The sequence below is a fragment of the Amphibalanus amphitrite genome, unplaced genomic scaffold, assembly GCF_019059575.1.
Source record: "Amphibalanus amphitrite isolate SeventyFive unplaced genomic scaffold, NRLGWU_Aamphi_draft 001591F_arrow, whole genome shotgun sequence".
NCBI classification, from domain to species: Eukaryota; Metazoa; Arthropoda; class Thecostraca; order Balanomorpha; family Balanidae; genus Amphibalanus; species Amphibalanus amphitrite.
The window spans coordinates 1-20,953 of record NW_024883084.1 but is presented as its reverse complement, the minus strand read 5'-3'; the positions used below and the strand labels follow the sequence as shown (position 1 = coordinate 20,953).

The following is a 20,953-nucleotide window of genomic DNA, read 5'->3' as shown; positions in this document are numbered from 1 at the left end:
CTTTGAGCACGTACCATACCATTCGAGTAAAGGCTGCTTTAGGACATACGTCACAGGACATCTCGATATCTCGTAGGACATCTCGTAACAAGCAATGCTATTGAACATCGTTTTGCAATTAAACTGGATGTTTTTCCTCGGGGATGCGCCAAGGGTGCGGTGTTACTGCTACGAAGCTTATGATAACATTTGCTCGGTCTATGCTCTCGAACGGCTGCTCTGATCTCCATCTGCACCAAACTTTTGGCCATAAACTTTAAGTAAAGTTGTCGGAACTCCAAGTAGAAATGTTTTGCTAGCATAATATTCACAGTATGGAGTAAGTCCTGAGGGGCGTCTACAAAGCTACTCACCTCAATTTCTGGTCTGTCATCGCCAGATTTCTTTGATTTTCAACAGTTTCTTGAGACTGAAATGAACAATCTGAATTTAATTTCAATTTTTGAAACATTTGCACATTTGAACAATTGATATGGTCGCAGTAATTTCTGGCTATAACTACCTTACACCAATGCTGAGAAATGTATATGCAATTCACGATTTCACTTGAGCTCATATACACACGAAAATACAACAAATCGGAAAACAGTTGTGACCACACGGCAAAGAGGAGAACTACAACAGTTAAATTGGTATTGCAATCCTACTTATTGTCACAGCAGGCGCGCGAAAATCTAGGTATTTTCTCCGAACGTTTACATAAACTACATCTATACCAACCCCATGGTGACCTCATGGTGTCATGGCGACAATTTCTATTGACGACGCTGTCGATCGGAGACTGTTGGGCTGCCAGCAGTGGTCGTGGCCCGCGGTGTAGTTGGCAGCGTGCGTCGCTCAGCGCGCCGGGCCCAGTCCGTACGGGCTGTTTCCTCGCCCCATTATCGTCCCCTGCTCCGCGGTCTCTGGAAGACGCTCCATCTCCCCCGGAGAATGGCGCAGTTCGGTCGTCGGTCGTCGGACACGAAGATGCCCTCGGTCATTCCTGCCTACAGACCGCCTCTGATCCCTTCCTGGAACCAGGCTCTCTGGAGCAGCCTCTCGAACACTCCGGCTACTTCATCCTTTGTCATGGTTCCTATTTTGATATGTCATTCTCTCCACCCCTTACCGCGGAGTGCGACGCTGTATTTTCTTCTGCATTACCCTGGGTGTCAAAACATCCTATCAGACCTCTGAGCTTCTGACTTGTCCCTCTCTGAGGTCCGGTTCTGCCTCGGCCCCTTCCCATTTTTCTGAACGTCTGTCCTACTCTCTGCCTGATCTCTCCTCTGTCCCTCGTCTGGCTTTATGCTCCGCCTCTCCGGACCTGTCTCTGCTCCCTGGACACCCCTTATCAGAGTTCTACCTTATCCTGACTCGGGTCTCTGGACCTCTGTCCCGCCCTCTCCCTGATCTCTGCCGATACCCTCCTTCCAGACCACTGTTCCACCTCTCCAGAATTCCGCCCGGTCTCCTCCCAGGCCTCTGCCTGTGCCCCGCCCCGTTCTCGTCCTCCCGCCCCGTGCCCCGGTCGGTGTTCAGACTATGGCTGCCCTGATGGCCGAGTCCGGGGCATTTCAGCAGCCGCAGCCACCGTGACTCTGGCGGCCAAAGAGCCGCATGACGCGCTCTAAAGCCGGCTCGTGATCCCCCATCACTCCTAAGCGCGCCCCGCTAACCCGATAATGGGCTGTTTTCGTAGGGCTCCAACTTTTATGAGTGCATGCAGTAAAGATGCAAAGATACGGTCTGAGCAGAGGTTGAAGTGCTTGGGTTTTAAATAGAATGCTATGGGGTGTTAAAAAGTAAAAAGCTTTCGTGAAGTGCTGAAAATATTACCGACATTAAGTTTAGATGAAATGTCCCAGATGCTTTTAAGAACACATTTTGTCAAAGCTATTCACTCACTTTTTTAATGTTTTTATCACTATTTTTTAGGGATGAATATATATAACTTAGTCGAAGGTGGACTGAAAGCTGCGACAATCTGTGTGGGCACCAGAGCCATTGATCGGTGTCACAGCACTGACGTAGATCCGGGATCTCAGCTGCTTTGTAACAGCCAATCAGTCGCCCAGCGCGGCTCACCGAACAATAACTACAATAGCATACAGGCGCGCGCACAAACACACATACACACAAACATGACGCGCACCAAACGACCACAATGCACACGAGCAAGCCGAGTTTCTCTAGGCATCGCCATCCGCTCAATATATTGTGCCATGTTTGTACGTCAGGCAAATATGTTTCCCAGCACGGCGGGAAGTCCTATCGTGGTTACTGAAACGATCGGTAAAGAGCACGTCTTATTGAGTAGCTCAGATGGGATAATTGGGACACGTCAATGGGACATTAGTGAGCAGCATGTAAGCACTGAAAGCTGTCCGTAGACGGTGCACAGAGTGACGTGGGTGATATTCGCGATCGAAGGGACCAGGTGAATGGAGATGGCCAAGATATGACATATGACGTATATCCTACTGCGACAAAACGCAACTTGATACCAGCACAAAAGCTGATAAAGTTTAAGTTCAATATTTTTTAACGTATATAACATGTCATCTGCACTATTTTCCATAGCTAAATTCTGATTGATGAAACCCAGCATCGTTTACCACAGACGTGGTACACCGATAATAATACGAGTAGATTCTTTGCTTGATTGTACCATCGCTGTCATATACGTCAGACCAGGGGCGCGGGAACTACTTTCCGACTGGGGGGGGGGGGGGGGGCACACCATAATAGAGATTAACCTAGGGTACCCCCAAATCTAGTTTTCTCACCGGTTTTAGGCCACTTATTTTTCACCCCTCGGCTTTTTCAACAAAAAAGAAAACATTTGGAAAAAAAGTGTGGTATTCCGTCTCAAAGCTGTGGGGGCACCGCCCCCACGGCCCCAGAGTTCGGGGGGCAAGCTGCCCCCACTGCCCCCCCGGCTCCCGCGCCGATGCGTCAGACCCAAATAGGATAAGTCATTACTTTTTACGTCATCAGTGACGTGGCTCCCGGCCAATCTGCCATAAAACATCGCATGCCTCGCTCAGTGCCTTCTGATCCCGTCATCCTCTGGTCTCAGCTCAGGAAATAGCCTTCGAGCAGGTAGATTGCCAAAGCTCAGAGGCTCGCGGCAGCTGCCTCAAGTGTTTCCGAGCCGATCCAACCTCTGATCACCGATTGTGCTGCGAGTAATATTAGCACCACGGCTGAGCCCGACTCGATATAGCTCTACTATATGTTTGACTTGATTGCTGTATTCGTACATCTGACAGACCCGGGTGCATAGCGGCAGTGAGCACAACACTCATCATAGCTGAATGATGCGCTACTGAATCTAATGCGATGTCGACTGCATTGTGAGTGATAATTGGCTGTACCACATCGAGTAGACACTGGCTACCAAAACAATGTCAGGTTTAATTGGAGTCGGTGTGTTCTATTATGAGAACAAATTGTGCACTGTTGTGCTCTTTTGCTTCTGTAATCTGTTACAGATAATGATTCTGCTTGCACTTGCACTGAAAGCTGACTTAAGATGTTAATGTGGTTGTGAAGTTCCGCTGACTCCTACATTGATCATAATAAACAATGAGACTGATGTAGAAGCCACATTTGAATATCGACTAGTTATCGGTATCGATTCAACGTCAAACTTCTAATGAGAAAAACTTCAATGCAAAGACACGCGATACTGAATCGACAGCAGAGTCCTCGTAAGCTTCTGCAAGTTGTGATCGTCTTGCAACACTGCATGATGAATGGCGAAAACAAAGAAGATGCCCTTTACTTTGCCCTTTTACGAATAATGTGATGCTGATTGCGCACAAGCGCATACAAAAATGAGATATGACACGACGTCGCGACACGACATTTTGAGTCGCTTTGTGCAGTGTACTCTGAAGGTCAAGGTCAAGGTGATTTGAATAGATAACCTTTTGTACGATGGAGCACTGCATTTCAAGAAGGAAAAAAAGATATTTGGCAGCCTGTCTTGCGTCACATATCCGATTATTTCATATTTATTATTCATATTACCTACCTATAAATAATTATCCTTACGAATATAATAGCCCTTTAATTCCAGAGAAGCAAGGAAGCTCCAAATAACCAGCTTTGAACAAACTCATCCTGCCATTCAGGCTGGGATAACAATGCCTTTCAAAGAATGTGTCACTGTTAGCCAAAGGACAGAGATTCTTCGAGTTGAACAAAATACTGAACCCCTTTTGCCTCTATCATTCGGATTGGTAGAGGTCACGCTGGTGTCTACATAGATAAATGACCGTCTTAGTTACCCGAGACTTTGGAGTTATGGCTTGACATTCATCATGTATCGAATTCAGGTCAAATGGCGGCCGTTTAGCCCAGTCAGCACCGAAGTCACGTCTATGGTGTCCCCAGTGTTATCTCCCATGATGTATTACTACACCGTTTGTACGGGTTGGCCCCTACTGATGCCGATCTCAGTCGCACTGGACCCTCGCTGTGCCTCAAAACATGACCCACGCTTGAGACCACGCTGGTGCAGAGCCCCACCGGCAATGCAATGGACTTGGTTGAAGATGCTTTCTGTTACAACATGTAGCTGTGCTTGCATCCCTCACTATCGTACCTCCTTCTCGTGTTTGACGGTCGCCTCCTTCCGTTGCAGTTTCGACGTTGAGAATGGCGGCGTACACGGACGTGGTGACGGCTCGTCACCGTCCACGGGCCTGGTCCTGCAGAGCCTGCCGCAACGACGCGAGTCGTTCATCTACAAATCCGACTCGGACTTTGAAATGTCGCCCAAGACCATGTCCAGGAACTCTAGCATCGCTAGCGATGGGTGAGTGTTACCTAAGATTTGGAGAGTGTATGTATGTTTGACGTTTGTGTTTGTGTGTTGTGGGGTGAGGATGAGTTGTTAGGAGTTTACATTCTGCATAGTAGGCGTTCGGCGTTGAGAGTAGTGAGTTGCATGATTTATTAGACGGAGTAAGATTACCAGTGAGGGAACTTGAAAAGTTAGTGGTTTGTGATGAATGTCCTTGGTTATGAATGAATGCTGCAGTAACAGCAAGCGTAACTAACAAACCGACGCTATGGACTTCGCCTCCAAGTAGCACATCTCACGATGGGTGCGATATTGCCACTACGAATTCATTTAGTAACTTGCGGAGGGCAATAGCGTCGAGGTTAATGAAAGTCCGAAACTCCAAACTCTGAGAAAGGAGCGGTCGTAACTGAACACTGGAGATGGAGTGCCCGGAACTCCAGACATGGCACTGAATACAGAGTGTCCGCTAAGTAGCTGGTGACATTTAATGCTAATCAGATCTCGGAGCCGCTCGGGTGCAATGGCGAGGCACGAAACACCGCTAACTTTGAGAGCTGGTAATTGAGACCTAGAAGAAGCAGCGCATTTGGACGGCTAAACACTATGACGAGTTTTTGTTCTGCTTATCTTTTATAACATTTGCTGTTTTATTAGTAAATGCATGGCTCATATATTAAACAGGCATGAGCCTCGGCATACTTTATCGCACCAAGCGCTCCACCAAACTGCACAGACTCCCCGCTCAATTGAAATGGCACACGTCTGTATAATTAAACCGCCTCCGTAGCTCGCGGTGGAAATCGCGCGATGTCAGGCCAACTGTCCCATAGGGGGCCACTGCGGACCGGCCGGCTAATCTTGTTCCATCCCGCCGTGATGGAATAATGAACTCAATCAGAGGATGTCACTTATCGTCAACGATGGTCTGACGTCCACCGCTCGGGCCGGACAGATTGTATTTCTGTCCCGTTTACCGACAGAATAACTGCGCCGGCTGCGTAGGGTTTTGAACCGCGACGTCTTTTAGCTGGCTACTGAGTTCGTACCGTTATTTGGGTATAAAGTGGGATTTAAGTGCGAGAAAGGCCTGTGCTTGTCATTAAATGATCGTGAATTACGTTTTGTGATGGTTTGCTCGTTTGGTTTCGGAATATAATAGTTTATGGTCCGTATAGTGCACAGTAAACTGGGCCAATATATCGCAGAATCACCCTGGCACAGCCCGCCTGGCACCACTGACAAATATGCCGGTATTTCTGGATCTCCTGGATCCCAGGCAAATCGGTAGGTGATAGATCAGCTATTGGAGCACAAATGCCTGTGTGCTGTTCTGTCAGTAATATCAGCCGCGGCTGAGAGAATCGAGGTCTAATGGACGTGACCTTTAGTGAGATATTAATGCATCCCACTGGCGGGAGGGGATCAGTCATAATTCGGCGGCTATTGCACTTTCCAATAAGGCTAATGGAGAACTTTGAAATAATTTAACGAACTTTCAACGAAAGACCTCGCTTGGGCGGTATGTTTCCTCAGGGAGGTGAAACCCGAACACTAAATTGGACGTATATTGGCATTGATTGCCTGTAGGTCTTAAATTGTACCGCATTTTCTGGCATCAGGATTGAGGGATATTGCCGTAGCTGGCCGAGTTATGAACGCCCGAGGCATTTGGAAGAAACATGGCGTATGTCTGAGAAAGCGTCAGCAAGCACCACTTAGAGGCCATATTGCGAGGGTAACAGCTGTGTTCAATGCAATCGCGTCTGCTAAACATGGAAATAGTTTATTTGTTTTACGGGCTCTACACCAAGCCGCATATGCAGACGGTGAAAATCAAGTCAACTCATTGATGCTTATGTTAATACTTGATGAAAGAAAGCGCGGTTTTAAGGCTCATGATTATATATATATAAATGCAATGCAAATGCAACTTGTGTAAAAAAGATGTTTTTATGGATAAACGTACGGCTAGTTAAGCATAAAAAGAACCGCTGCGACGCCATATCAACACCAAATCTAAATACTGTCATTGCTATATAGGTATGTAAACTATGAGTTCGGCTCAGACTGCTTACCGCCTCCGATCTCTCCACCCACGCTGCGCGGCTGTCCTTCCGCTCTACCGCGGTGGCTGATCTCATTAGGTCCGTCGGGGCTGTGTCTGTCGGCCCCAGCCGCCGAGCCGCCCCCTCTCGTTTGGCGCTGCCGTCAGAGCCAACCGTCCAAAGCTGCAGGCTGATTATTGCTGCACCCGACCGCCACATTTACCGCGGCCGCCGTGCACTGCGGAGATGAGGCCAATCAGTCAGAACCACCTGGCCGAAGGATTTTGGTGGTGTCGTTTGGTCGGGGCCGACAGCTAATTCAATAGGGACTTATTTGATCGCAGAGCTGCCACTCCTCGATTGCTTCAGCCTCGTATAATGCATTAAAAGGCGAACATTATTGTAGGAGTGATTACGTCTTGCTGATAGCTATCAGTCCTTTTGATAGGTCGCACCTCATGGTTTTCGGTGAGTTTGCTCTAGTGATGTCAATCGGTTACCAAAATTTCGGTATACCGATACCGAACCAATACCGATTCGGTATTCGGTATTTTATACCAAAAGCATTTGGTATTTTGTCGGTATTATTAAAGTCAACTACTGTCATGAAAAATTGAAAACATTTTTTATAAACCTTCTGAACTCAAATTTGATTTGCTAAATGACATTGGATGAAGAAAAAGGACAATCATGACACATTTCTCCCAAATGCATGTGATGTCACAAGAAATGGGCAAACACATTAACTGTAACATCAAACACATCAGTCTACCAATGTTAAATGGCAAGTTATCAGTGCTAGCAAATTCCAATACCATGAGGATAATCATCTTACAAAAAAAAACTAATGTGCAAGACATAAACATGTATCAATGTTTAACTCACTGTATACTGGAAAGCATACTTCAACTACCTTACTCAAAATTTCCCAAGCATTCATTAGTAACAAATTTGACTTTGTTTTGATGAGTCTGTGATTGATCTTGACCTTGTCTTGCTCTCCATTTCACTGCAATGCAGTTATTTCACCGGGAACAGAACCAAGCACACAGCATTGGCACAGGATTTTAGCGCAAACGGAAACGGACAACAGTAGCGGTATTTTTAAACATCGCAGCAACTATAAAAAATGGGCATGTCTCGGAGCGTTCAAGCCCTGGACCCACTTGTGAAAGTGGGACATGCGCATGCTCCGGGGCAGCATAGAGAGGAGGACCGAGAGCGTGTTACGCGTCGCTCCTCACGAAAGCCGTCCGCAGGGGTCGGTGCTGGTGGGTGTGTCGGCGGATCAGCCTCTGAATCGAGTGGCGGCCCCGCAACTGGCTCTTCTTCCGGTGCCTGGAGTGACTGAGGGATCCTGGTCGGGGTCAGTCCGGACGATGCAGTTATGCAGTTACATGCGATGCAGTTACATTATCCAAAAGCCAAAACCCTGTTTTTTATAGCACTAGCTTCACCATTATCATCTAATATTGAAGGCAGCATTTATCACTTTATCATCACCCCACAAATTCTCAACTTCTCTCAACTTCAAAAAGATCCTGTGGATAATTTATTTTCTTTAATTAGTGTTCTCTTTCCTGCTCTCCTCAAGAGATAGAAATCGCTAGCAATGTAATCAAAAGCATTCCTAAAATATAATTGGGTCTTGGCTTGATTCGCAACTAGCAGTTTAAAAACTGAACACAACTAAGAACTTGATGATGTCGCAGCTGCGCCAAAACCCGATGTACCTCAATAGCTAATTAAAAATAATTGAGCAAATTTGTTTTTCTGGTTCTTCATTTTTTATCAATAACAGCCTACAATCTTTCTTAAATTAATTTTAAGATGCCAAAATATAAACATCATATTAATAACGTAAGTGTTCTTAAAGGGACCCTCCCACCTTAACATTAGATTTGAGTTGAGATAGCCAAAATGGGGTTCCTGGCTCACAATTACCGGTTTCGGCACTCACAACATCGAGAAATGCCTTAAATCGGAAATATTGAATTTCAAAATTGCAGCATTTTGATTCAGAGGGGCTAATGCTTAGGAATACCCCTCTGAATGTGTGACGTCAGCGCAAATATCTAACGATTTTTTAATGTTTGACTAAAACGTTTTGTAGCACGCGGTGGTATATGATATTTGCGCGCAACATCTGCCGCAAACGCCGCACTTCTAAAATAAAGTCGCTAGAAACAGCGGAGATCCCAAAAAAGTAAACAAAAGTAAAAGTCTAATATCTTGAAAACCGGTGAATATTTTTCGGTGAAATTTGGTAGATATTCGTTTTCGCTCTTTCTGAACCGAGCGACATCACTTTCATGCCAATTCATAAACTTTTTCGAAGGTGGGAGGGTCCCTTTTAAGCAAAAAAGAAAAAAACTTTGTTAATTCCGTGCGTTTCGTGCCTAAATGCAAATGGCCGCCGCCTGCAAGGCTGCCATTGTGGAAGAGATGCCACGTGACACGTGTCAATGATTCTGTAAAATTATGAACATTTTACTTAGCTTTCATCACGATATCATTACAGTGGTGTCTGCTATCTATCAGTGTGCCTCGTAAGTAATTATTTATCAAGATTTGTTGTGTTAAACATTTGTTTATGATGAAAAATTGGCTGCGTCACTATCGTCACCATCGCTACTTGAGTTGAACTGTAGGTATCATGGATTTTGTTTACATTAATGGTATAGCCCAGCCCATTATTGTCATTTGGTTACCATTTTTGGATCATGATAGCACACGTAACCCTGTCTTGACTGGACTTGAATTGAGTGACTTGAATTGAAAGGACGTTTGATGGTTCAGGCATGGATGAGATTCAGGGTTCAAGTTCTTGTCCTATATCACCTCATGCAGATGACTTGAATCCACATCCCAGTTAAGTTACTGACCTGAATTTTTGTTCATAGTTACACAATAGTTATTTTTTTTGCAGTGCAAATAATTTAGAGATTTCCTGACTTGTTTTGGTTGCCTTATTTTAAAGTATTACCTTTCAATGCTTATCATTTGTTTTGAAAAAGTTTGAAGCATTTGTTTGATGATTCCCTGAATTCGGTACCTAGTCGGTATTTCACCCTATTTCTGCAAATCGGTTCGGTTTTGGTATGCTCTCAGTGGTTTTGGTCGGTATCGGTTTGGTATTGGTTTCCAAAATTTCTGAAATTGACATCACTAGTTTGCTCTCGTTATTTCACTTTCAAGCACATCTCGCATCCCTGGTCTTCATTAATTCTCCCGCCCTTCGCCCTAATTGTTTGTCTTTTCTTATATCACTCCTTTTCTTTCTTGTGTTCCATCTTTCTCCCTTCTTCGTTATCCACTCTCCTTCGTTCCTATTTTGCTCTGTTCATCTCTCTCACTCTCTCTCTCTCTCTGTCTCGCTCTCTCTCTCTCTCTTCCTCTCCCTCTCCCTCTCTCCCTCTCTCTCTCTCTCTCTCTCTCTCTCTCTCTCTTCCTGTTCCTTTCTCTCGTCGTTCCCCTCGCCCGTCTCGTTCACGACCCCGATCATCCGTATCGTGAGCCCTTGAGCCGGCGGCGATGGCGGCGGCAGCGGCTGCTTTGATGTATTGTGTCGCCCAGACGCTGCGGATGCGAGGAATATCACCGCCTCAGATGAAGGATAAGAGACGGTGTGAGAGGCGCGTTAGTAATGCGATTTCGTGCGGACAGTTGCGCCGGAAATGCTGTTCCGGTTAAATAACAAGTGTGTGTCAACAGAGTTTCCTCGGCGTAGTGGAGTTTCGTATGCGTTGCCGTGAATATTCAACGGAGTTGGGTTCTGAAGAGAAGCGAGGGAGAGGTGGAAAACAAAGCCGTTTCATTTTGGGGGATGTCTTTGTCAGCAGTGTTGTCAAGCAGCATGCACCACAATCACTTTTGTCGGCACGGTAGCGCCACCAACACAGCAGACAGCATCACTAGCACCATCGCTGTTGATTGCAGTCAATTAACCCAGCTGTCTCTTTAAGTTAACTTTAGAACATAAAGCTGCACATTTACCTATTGGCATCCAGTGCCAGTCATTCAGATCCTGACTGGGCTCTCCCCAAATAAAGGCTGAGTGTTGTTTCCGACGACTGCATTATTCAGTCAAACGGCGCATCATGTCTGTGAATGGCTGGTATGGCAAGACTCCTCATCTTGGGAAGGGACGCAGTATTGCAGGCTGCAGACTGTTTCGGCCCACGATAGCATTGCACCAGAGTGAAGTTCGGTGTCACGTAAGGAGCTGAGCTGGGCTAAGGTGGATTTGAGTGAAGCTACGGGAGAATGTCGGTTGAGGCTCTCAGTGCCTGCATAAGTCGGGACTATGGAGGGAATATGCAGGAAACTTGTAGCGGGAGGTTATTGTTGTGCTTGGCTGCATTTTAGCTGAATTTTGAATCTTGGTGGCAGCATTCTTGCTATGAATGTCAACACGTCATGAAAAGTGATAGATTGGGATCGTGATTCATGGGAGTCTTGCTAATCTGTCTCATGATATCAGCTTCTTTTTCTTTCCTCCATTTATTTTGAAATTAATTAATGATCTAATTAATCATTTTCGTTATCAAACACGTAGCACATGTGTTGAGAAATTATACGAATACGACACCGAGATTGATGGCGTGCCGCATATCTCCAAGCGACCGGCGGCAGCTGATGAATTGTTTCAAACGTCCGGCTGTCAACTGCAAACGGCTCAGCCATCGGACATGTCGTCACACTCGAACTCTGCTCCGGCAAACATGACCGTCTCGCCGAGCGGTATACCCGCAATTCTGATTCACTTCCCGGCCGCACCCAGTTTATAAACAGAGGCGAGCAAGCGGCCAGACGCCGACCAACCGATGACAAAACAGCACGGCATGTTTACCGTGACGTCACTGAACCAATCGGTGACCACTGACGTCATACGAGCAGAAGCCGGCCTCGGCTGGGTCATCGGAGTGAACCATATGTGTTTATGCCGCAAAACCGACGCTGCCGGTGATTTACGAGACGTGATAACCGTACCTGTCTGCAGGAAATAAAATCGATGGCGATTTCTGGATTTAATCGATGCGTCAGGCATAGTTAGCTGTGGCATTTCCTATCAAGGAGTGGTGTGAATTGCCTGCACTGTGACGTGTACAAATGATTTTCCTGGACCGCATGACTTGTGCTAAATTTGATATTTCAATTGATCATTGCTGGCTAGCTATCTGATGTTGGCTGAAAATCATTAGAATATGGCGGACTATTTAAGTCGCATGCAGCTGTATCTTAACTCTCTTTTATCGTATGAGAGCTAGCCGCTGTCGATTCATGATTTAGACATTTGACCGATGGGAGGCCTACTCTGTACGATAAATACAGGCTGAAGAATGTTTGTAGAATGATAGGATGCCGATCGAACTTCTTTTGCTTGTGAATCCCCATTCACGACATCCAACCCTTTGTCTTTTCAACCGTAATTGTCATTCTATCCACCTCCACCATTGGCACATCCTGTCCCGTTTTCCTCTCTTTCTCCTCCTCTGACGGAATCCGGGTAGATCTCTCCTTGATCGGTCGTGCATGTATGCAGCTCCCTGGATACTTGGATTAGACTAGCAGAGGCCGCAGGGCAGGCGGCTGAGGCAGCCGGGATGAATTAGAGCGTCCAAACTTGAGCCGAACTAAGTCTCAAGCTTGACGTGGGCTCTGACCTGGCTCTCCGGTCTGCTCCGGAAAGCTTGGCGGTTCTCACCGCCTCAGTTTCGCTGAAGGGTCGTTCGCTGCCACTCAATGGAGCCATCCGCCGAGCCGGCAGCGTTGGCAGACCATCACAGCCGGCAGCGGCTCTCTCGTTAGCGCGTGCAGGCATGTGCCGCCTATCTCTCCTCTCGCGCCGTGGCCGCCGGCCGCCATCAGCAGGCCGAGCATGGCTTCAATTATTTGCAGGAATGCCAAGTTTTATCGCCTCACGTCGAGCACGGAGCGTTTGGACGTGGAAAAGAAATCACCTCAATTATTTTTGACGGACCGAGAGCGCGCCGCCCCGCCGGTGGGTTCGTTCGACCGGTGCTGTCCGGGGAAGGCGGTCAGCCTGGACGCCCGGACGGTATTCTCGTATCGCAGCTAGCTGCAGGTGCGTGGCAAGCGACAGAGAAGTTGCCGTAATGCGGCCTCTGGGATTAGCGCCGTGTCGGTGTTGTGGTGCGCGTCCGGTGGGACCGGTTTCTTGATTACCGGCGAGGAGAGAGGGTGGGAGAGTGGGAGAACGGCGAGAGAAATGGAGGGAAGGAAGAAAGAAAAAGTACAAAAATAGGAGGGAGAGACCGGGCGAGAGAAGGAGAGAGAGAAAGAGGGAGAAAGGGGGAGAGAAAATTTTGAGCTTGATGGAAAAATGAACAAGTCCCGTTGTGCAGCGTAGTCGCTCAAGTATAATAGAAATGGGACTCTATTGAGACAATGGAAAGGTAATCAATTACTTCAGGGCTGAGGGAAATGCCTATCGCATTTCAAGGGAGATTACACCTGCTATTTGCAGGTTAGGCAGCATTATTTTCTTTCATCTCATACATATTTTCACAGCTGCAATTAGTTTGGGTTGGAACGGCATAGATGAGCTGGTTTCGGGTGACTATGAAAGAGAGCAAAAAGCTAATAGATGTAATATCCGTGACACGGTCTATCAGTAACCAGAGAAAATTGAAGATTTATACCGACAACTATATATATATAGATATATAGATGGCAATAACAGCATACCAAAAAATCATTCAAAGAAGTACGCTCAATATGGTAACACTTGTCACTTACTATGAGCAGCAAGATACTAACTATTCAGGCCCACGCAGATACCGGTGAGCCATTCGCCTGCGTTGGAAACACGGAATATATAGTCTACGACATATATAGTCTGTCGTAGACTATATATTCCGTGGTTGGAAGAAGGCACCAGTGCGTGAGCGATTCAAGCAACCATCCATCACTGAAACTGAAATAAATGTCAGGGAACTGCACCATTTTTCTAGACCGAACACCGAGCGGGCTCTGTAACCAACATTGTTTCCGGAGACAATTGATTGCCAACCAAACATTGCTCAGGCCTCGGGGAACAAAGTGGTGGTAGGTGTCTCTTCAGGTCGATAGATTGGGCTATTTATTTGTGTGACAGCTCGGCTGTGACGAAATTCCCCTAAAACATTTTCACGCTCGCTCAGAGAATAGACTCAGTCGTGATGTTTGCAATGCTTCAAGGGCTAACGTACAGGTCATATCAGCCGGGGATAGTTTGCCGTAGGATATAGTGGCAGAATGTTTTTGAGGTCCGGTGAAATAACTTAGATACTACATAGTTAGACGAATAAGGTGATGTTTGCCTCATTTTGTTCAGCATCTTGCAGACGGTGTTGTCTGTTCCTTCTCAGTGTGCACACTGAGTAGGAACTGCTATTTGGTATGCTATTTGCTAGACAACGAGCGCTAGATGACATGCTATTTGATGTTTGAGTACATACTAGATTTGTACTTTTTCAATGCTTTTAAACTTTTTGTCGGCTTACTTATTAGTGCTAATAATAGGTTATGCATAGCTCACATGCTATAAAAATGATTGCATGAAGTACTTTGATAAGCTTTACTGCAGCTAATCTCACCTAGAAAGACATCATGATCATTTAGATCAATAACATCTTGTCTAAATTAGCGTCGTCTGAACCCTGCGGCAAACGCACACGAATATTTTTTAGCAGAGTTCAATCATGTTCAATATTGCAGGATCCTCACAAGCCTATACCATTTCAACACTTTTCTCGCCCCCATCGGTCATAAACACGGCTGCCGTAAGCCGTTCCGTGATCAGCATGTTCACGCAATCCCCGGAATTCTGATGCTGCTCCGACGATACGCGCTAAAGCTGTTGTTCCGCCGCGTGACGGTGTTTTCCGGTAGACAGCTTGTTCACTCAGCCGTTGTCGTGACAAGATTACCCAGGCTTGCCACAGGAGTTTTTATTGGCCCCCTGATTAGAGTTGGATAGTGGCTGCTACACGTGTTTACAATCATCACTATTGCCTAAGTGTGGAGGCACGTACGACTATTGCATAGCTGCCGAGAGCTGAATTATTTCATGCTATCTACGGATCAAATGGGTAGGAGCTCATAGCCCATTTATCTATTTTACTCTCCACGATAGCTGTTGCGTTCATTAGTAGCTTATATAAAGGATTTATCACGTCCTCGTGTGACCCAGTTGGATGCGATGACCCATCCACGGTAACACCTCATGCCGCCCCCTTCTCGGTGCACTGACCGCGCCGGACCTGGAGGTGTCTATCTCAGCCTCCTCGTACCCGGAGTTGGGTGGTTGTATTCTACTCACGTCAGCCTCAGGTAACTGAGTCCGGCCGTTGGGCCTGCGCCAGCACAACAACTACGTCATTTGGTAGTGGTGAAAATGTGGCTTAATGTTAGGTACTCACACCCAGCTGTTCAATTAGCTGAACAAAGATAATAGGTACTCGTAAGAGTTGCATGTAATGCAATTTCAACATGTGTAGTTGTTTATTCTTTAATGAAACTTCGTCATTGTACATTATTAAATAGGATTTTATTGTTTGTAAATCATGACAACATTTGCAATAAATAAATTACTTTTTCCGTCCAACACCTTGAATATTCTATGTGATTGACAAGGACGGTGGATAGGGCCTGCTCTAAATAAGGCATTAGTGCGATGCATTCATAATGCAATCAGCCATGTTTGAAAGTGGACTCAGGACATAATGCAAAACTGTTCGATCTGAATGTTTACTGGAGGCCGAGCCCGACTCGGAGCTCGGCCCAGCCAGGTGGCGCTTGTGCTGCCATCTGCGGTGAAGCCTGCATAGAAACGTTGGCTAGATGGCGCTGTACGGGCTGTGTCGCCTTTCTAGGTGGCAGGCTGGTTCACTATTCAGAGCCATGCCACTGCAAGGCCATAGGTAATAGTGGTGTCAATTACGGAAAATCGGAATACCGATACCAAACCAAATACCAACCAAAACCGTGGGGAAATACCGAAACCAAACCAACTTGGGAAAATGAGGGAAATACCAACTTTTTACCCATTTCTTAGCCTCTTAAACATTAGTGAGGGTTAATGATACCAACAAAATACCAAACACATTACGATTAAAATACCAAATACCAAGTTGGTATCGGTTTGGTATCGGTATACCAAAAAGTTGGTATCCGATTGACATCTCTAATAGGTAAGGTAATAGGCATGTACTCGTATCTTGGAACGGTGACGACACGATATTTCACTTTGAGAATGGCATATTTCCTGACCATTGGGCTGCCTTTCCCTACGAAGTCTTGGTAAACCTTTATAATATTTCTGGCTGGTGGCATCCGTACGCTTTCGCTCAGTGATCATCAGCGATATGACTAAACAATTATCTGTCGATAATGTTCGTATCTCAATGAATATGTCCTATCACAGAACGTAGTCGCATCGATCCCAGAGCAATGGAAAACTACTCAAGCACAAAAGATGTCTCCTGTCGATCTTCGTGGGTATGATTGCTGTTACTCCAATCATAGGTATTGGCATTTGCCAGCGATATAAAATGTATCCCCAGATACTGATCTCCAGGGATAGTTGTGTGTGCCGTAGCCATGGTACCGCTCTGGCTATTGATACTGGTGGCGCAGCGCCAAGTCTTCTGCAGATTCCTCGGCTAGATATGATGTGATGTCCGGTTGTGTAACGCTGCGGGGTGGGGCCAACCTTTGGATCTACCCTGCGCGTTGTATTAGTTGGCCTTTGTAACGGTACTCTGAATCTGACGTGATCGATGTTTCCACGGACGGGAGGCCGTGTATTGTGCCAAGTGTAACAGATTCATTCACATTTATGCAGGTCAAGGGTCGACATGATTCGATTTTGTATCAGAAGCTCCCCGCCCATATCTGCTTGTGACACTACAAACGCCGCTCGAGTCCGCATTCTACGGCTGACTGCAGTGACTGTGATCTTATAAAACATCGCAGCTGCTCAAGCATTGTAGTGCACATTGAAAAGCCGGCTTTGTGAATCCGTCAATGGCAATTTCACTGTCCTCCTGACATGCATTGAACGGCCTGCGGAACAGCGATTCATCATCCATTCATGATCCAAAACACCTGTCATGTCTTGCAAGTAGCGTCCGCCGCCATGGAAGCAGGGTGTTCATTGTGACAGCAAGCAGTCAGGCACCAGTGTAGCAGAGCCCGAACTCAGTCAGTACCTAGCTGGTTAGTTGCATATGCTCGCCAGCTGGTATTGAACTGAGATATATATTCTCCCTCTCGGCTCGGTTTGGCACAAACTCGGTGGAAAGGTGTGGGATTTGGAGATATCTTTCTTCGTGGCCGGTGTAGCTCTAATCGTTACCAGCTGGCCGTCATTCGGTCTTAGTGGTGTCGGAGAATGCACACCTGAGCAGCGGGCAATTGCCGATTTAGGACGAAGGAACTCCTTCTGCTCAACCTACTACTTCCGTTAGGGATTTATACCAGCTGTGCGGAATGGGAAACTTACGACTGTCCTGACGCCATGCAATTTCGTGTTTATGTTACTATGGAAAGGTTATCATAAAGTGTCTTCAAAATCCATGAAGGGAAAAGAAGCCCCAATACCATGGATCCATTGGCATGCCGCTATATTTTTTGTTTGCCCTTCCTTTTTCAAACGCGTTTATACCTCTTCCTCTCCCGCGGCGGGCGGCACGGACCGTGCGGCACAGTCTAACTTCAGGCGTCCACTACTGCTGCCATCTAGCGGACGGAATAAAAGCCACGCCCGCTCGAGAGATGGTGCTCAAAGGGAACGTGCTCTCGCGGGATTCATTGGCGTAATACGTTGCCTTTTTCTGTTATACCTTTTCTGAGTAATTAACGCTTTTGCTGGCTATTACAGATAACTAAAAATTTGATGAAAAACGGATGCAAGCGCATAGTAGGTATTACACTACGACAGAGCGAAAGTACCGACTTAGGTGCCTGAATTTATGTGGTTACTTGTTACCGACTAACAAGGAGTGGGTCTGACGGCCAACGACGAGATTTTTTGTTTAGATTTGCGTTTCTTCACTGGCCATAGAGCCTCTGGTGAAATTGATAATTATTCAGTGATTGCAATATCTGGTGTGGTCTCTGTCTTTTGCATTTCATTTCATACTCGTATACAAGTAGATAGGAGAACGTAAATTAGGTAAAATAAAAACCAATTAACACACCAAATTGATGGCATTCCCATTAAATGTAGCTTCCATAACATTTCTTCTCTTTGATCAGTCGTTACACAGTTCGATGCGCCATTCATCCGTGCAACCATGCCAACTTGAAAAGCTACCCATCTTTTCAAACAGTGTTACAAGATCGTTTACGCTCTCCGGTCTGGCGGACATGAAACACGAGCCCGGTGGCCCGATCAATCGGCTCTGCAGTCGATCAGAGCGGCGCGACGCGGCGTCCGGACCGCCAGCTGACGTAACCGGTAGTCGGGGACCAATTAGTTGCATCCAGCCGCGATTACTTAGCCGTAAATCAGCCGCGCTGTCGCTGCCGAGACTGCGGGAGGATTGCATCGCTCGCGGATACGAATTTCGACCAGACACGCTAGGTGTCTGTATTTGTGTGTTGCGAGTCAGGGTCTGTAGAGTCAAGGGGAAGAAGAGGCTGCCTACCGGCCGCTGACCGGCGCGGCGGCTTGACACGCCAGTGCTGACGGAGACACAACTCTGTCTGGAGTCGGACTCAGCCCGCTCCCTGCGGTCACCGCTGTGACGTCACAGACAGATGCATGTCCCAGATGGCGGAAATAAGGTGAAGTTGCCGGCAGGCTACCGGCGGCGGCGCGGCCGGGTCGGCTGGGCCGCCCAGCGCCCCTGAAATCCGCAGCCGACCGATGACGTCAGCGAACAAGCCCCGCCCCGGGTGTGACGCAGGCCGCCCCGCGGCGACGGGACGTTCGGACCCAAAATCGTTAGCGCTCGCCGGAGCGAAGTAGCCGGCGGCGGCGGTACCCTGAGGCGACACAACAAAATCAGAGGCCGCCCAGCTACGACAAGCCTGCCGCCGCTGAACACTGCAGAGCAGCTGGGAATGAAATGAACTGTAAATATTTATGATTGAAGTTTTGTCGTTGTAGAATTAGGGCCCCCAATTAAGGCGATAATAATTTAAAACGGCAAACTTTCTCTTCCACCCTCAGTTGAGTTATACACAGTAAAATAAACCCAGATAAGTCAGTTAGCGTTAGCTAGCGTATGCAGACTATTGACCAATGGAAAACTCCCCAACTAATCCCCACTCCATCTACATATATAGGCCCGCACTGTTTCCTTCTGAGCGCCGGTGTGTGTGTCAGCCAGCGATCGGCTCAGACCCATGGACTTTGTTTGACAGATGCAGCGGAATCCACGGTCTCCGCGCAGAGCACGCGCAATCTCGGTACGTCACTCAGAAATGATCACACTCTGCATGACCCATTGGCCTTGTTATGTTTGGTTACTTAGAGTAGCAGCTAGTCACCAGATTATGACGGCATTAACTCGCGTGTAAGCCGTGTGCCCTGCATGTTCAGTAGTGGCATCCGCTGTACAGAAAGCCGGGTCTTGAGTCATTCCGAACAACCGCCTTTAGACTTAGCGGGATTAATCACTCATTAATCATCTGGGGCGCTCGGGTGCTTGGCTTTCTTGGTCTCAGTGAGTCACAGCGAGGTGGGACTCGTGGCTAACCGTACCAAAGGCGGAGAGAGTCGCTTCACCAACAGCACCGTTACCTGCGCCGTGCAGCGCGCTACAACTTATCTATATGCAGACGGGTGACCTGTATCACACCGCTCTGCGACTGACCTAGAACTGGGCGCGAAAACGGTGCACGGCCCCCCGCCGCAGCCGCCGCTGCAGGGAACGCCCTCTTGCGTCAGCACCTACCTGCGAGGTGCCGTCGCCGATGGAATGCGCAGACACCATTAAAGGCCATAACCGAAATGGCGACACGACTTGTAAAGTCGCCACCTGTGACTAGGGATGAACGGCAGAGACACGTGTTAGGAGTGCTGCTGGATGGCGCATGTCGCCTTCAAAGCGAGAAAGGCACAACGTCTTGTACCTTGGTAAAGGCACAAGTTGGTTAGCAGGCTGTAGAAACGCCTCCGTTTATGCAAGATTCACTTTCATTTTGTTTCTCTTTTTAGTGTGAGTACAACTTGACATGAACTGATAGTTCCTAATAATATTGTAGCAAAGAAAAGGTATTCCGCTTTAAACTTACGCTATCAAGCATTATGCTTGATTGCCCAATTAAATATTCAACCGTTGTCGAAGGGCTTATTTCCTTGCAGTGCCATGCAGACTTTGGGTAGTGCAGGTCAAAATCAACTCATGACGGCCTTTTTTGGATCCCAACTACGCACCATGTGCCGTAGCTACGTCATCAGGCCAGCCACGGAATGCAGCAGCGCTGCGGCCTTAGGTGGCAGCGGGTCAGGACCGGCGGAGGCGGCAGGACGGGCCGGCCGGCCGGGGACCGGCGCCGCGCCGTGCTGCGGTCCGGGTTATGCGCAGCAGCGGCGGCGGCTAGTTATGCCGGTGACCCTGCAGTGCGCGGCAGGTCCGGCCGCACCGCCGCCGCCTGCTGACTGCTGACGGCACCGCCGCGGTCAGACACGTCTCTGATCGTGACACTCCTCAGTCAGCTGACACGCGCCGACCACCGAGATGGAAACCGTCCTACACTGCGTCTCAAATCGGGTCGGTGGCTCAGATAGAATCGAATAGGTCCGGATCGGTCAGCTCCGCGCCGTGGCCACACTGAGGTGACCCAGGTGAAGATAGCGACGACTGTAAAAACGGCATCTGTGTCCAGGGCCGTGACTAATACTCCCTATTTTTGGTAACGAGATTCTGGCGTCAGTAGCGGATGTATGATAAATATGGGGGAAGTGAGTGCCGTAAAATGACACGTCTGCACATCTGCCCGTCCCGGCGCGCCTACGTGCCGTCCAGCTGAGGTCGTATAAATCTGCTGCTGTTCTGTGACGCGTCTGCTGTATGCTGCTGGTGATAATACTGGGTTTTATAGATCTCGGTGGGGATGGCGATACTTGGTCCCGTGGCCACACAGCCGT

The 20,953-nt window shown here is 47.6% G+C and overlaps 1 protein-coding gene across 1 annotated transcript in view; it reads left to right on the top strand.

The window, feature by feature from the left end:
- Positions 1 to 19,288, top strand: part of LOC122374035 (cAMP-specific 3',5'-cyclic phosphodiesterase 4D-like) — a 104,684-nt gene extending 85,396 nt beyond the window's left edge. The window contains exons 2-3 of the mRNA XM_043352540.1: positions 4,637 to 4,810; positions 19,225 to 19,288. Coding sequence (XP_043208475.1) covers positions 4,637 to 4,810; positions 19,225 to 19,288 — 238 coding nt within the window. The remainder of the gene's footprint in view (positions 1 to 4,636; positions 4,811 to 19,224) is intronic.
- Positions 19,289 to 20,953: the final 1,665 nt, after the last annotated feature.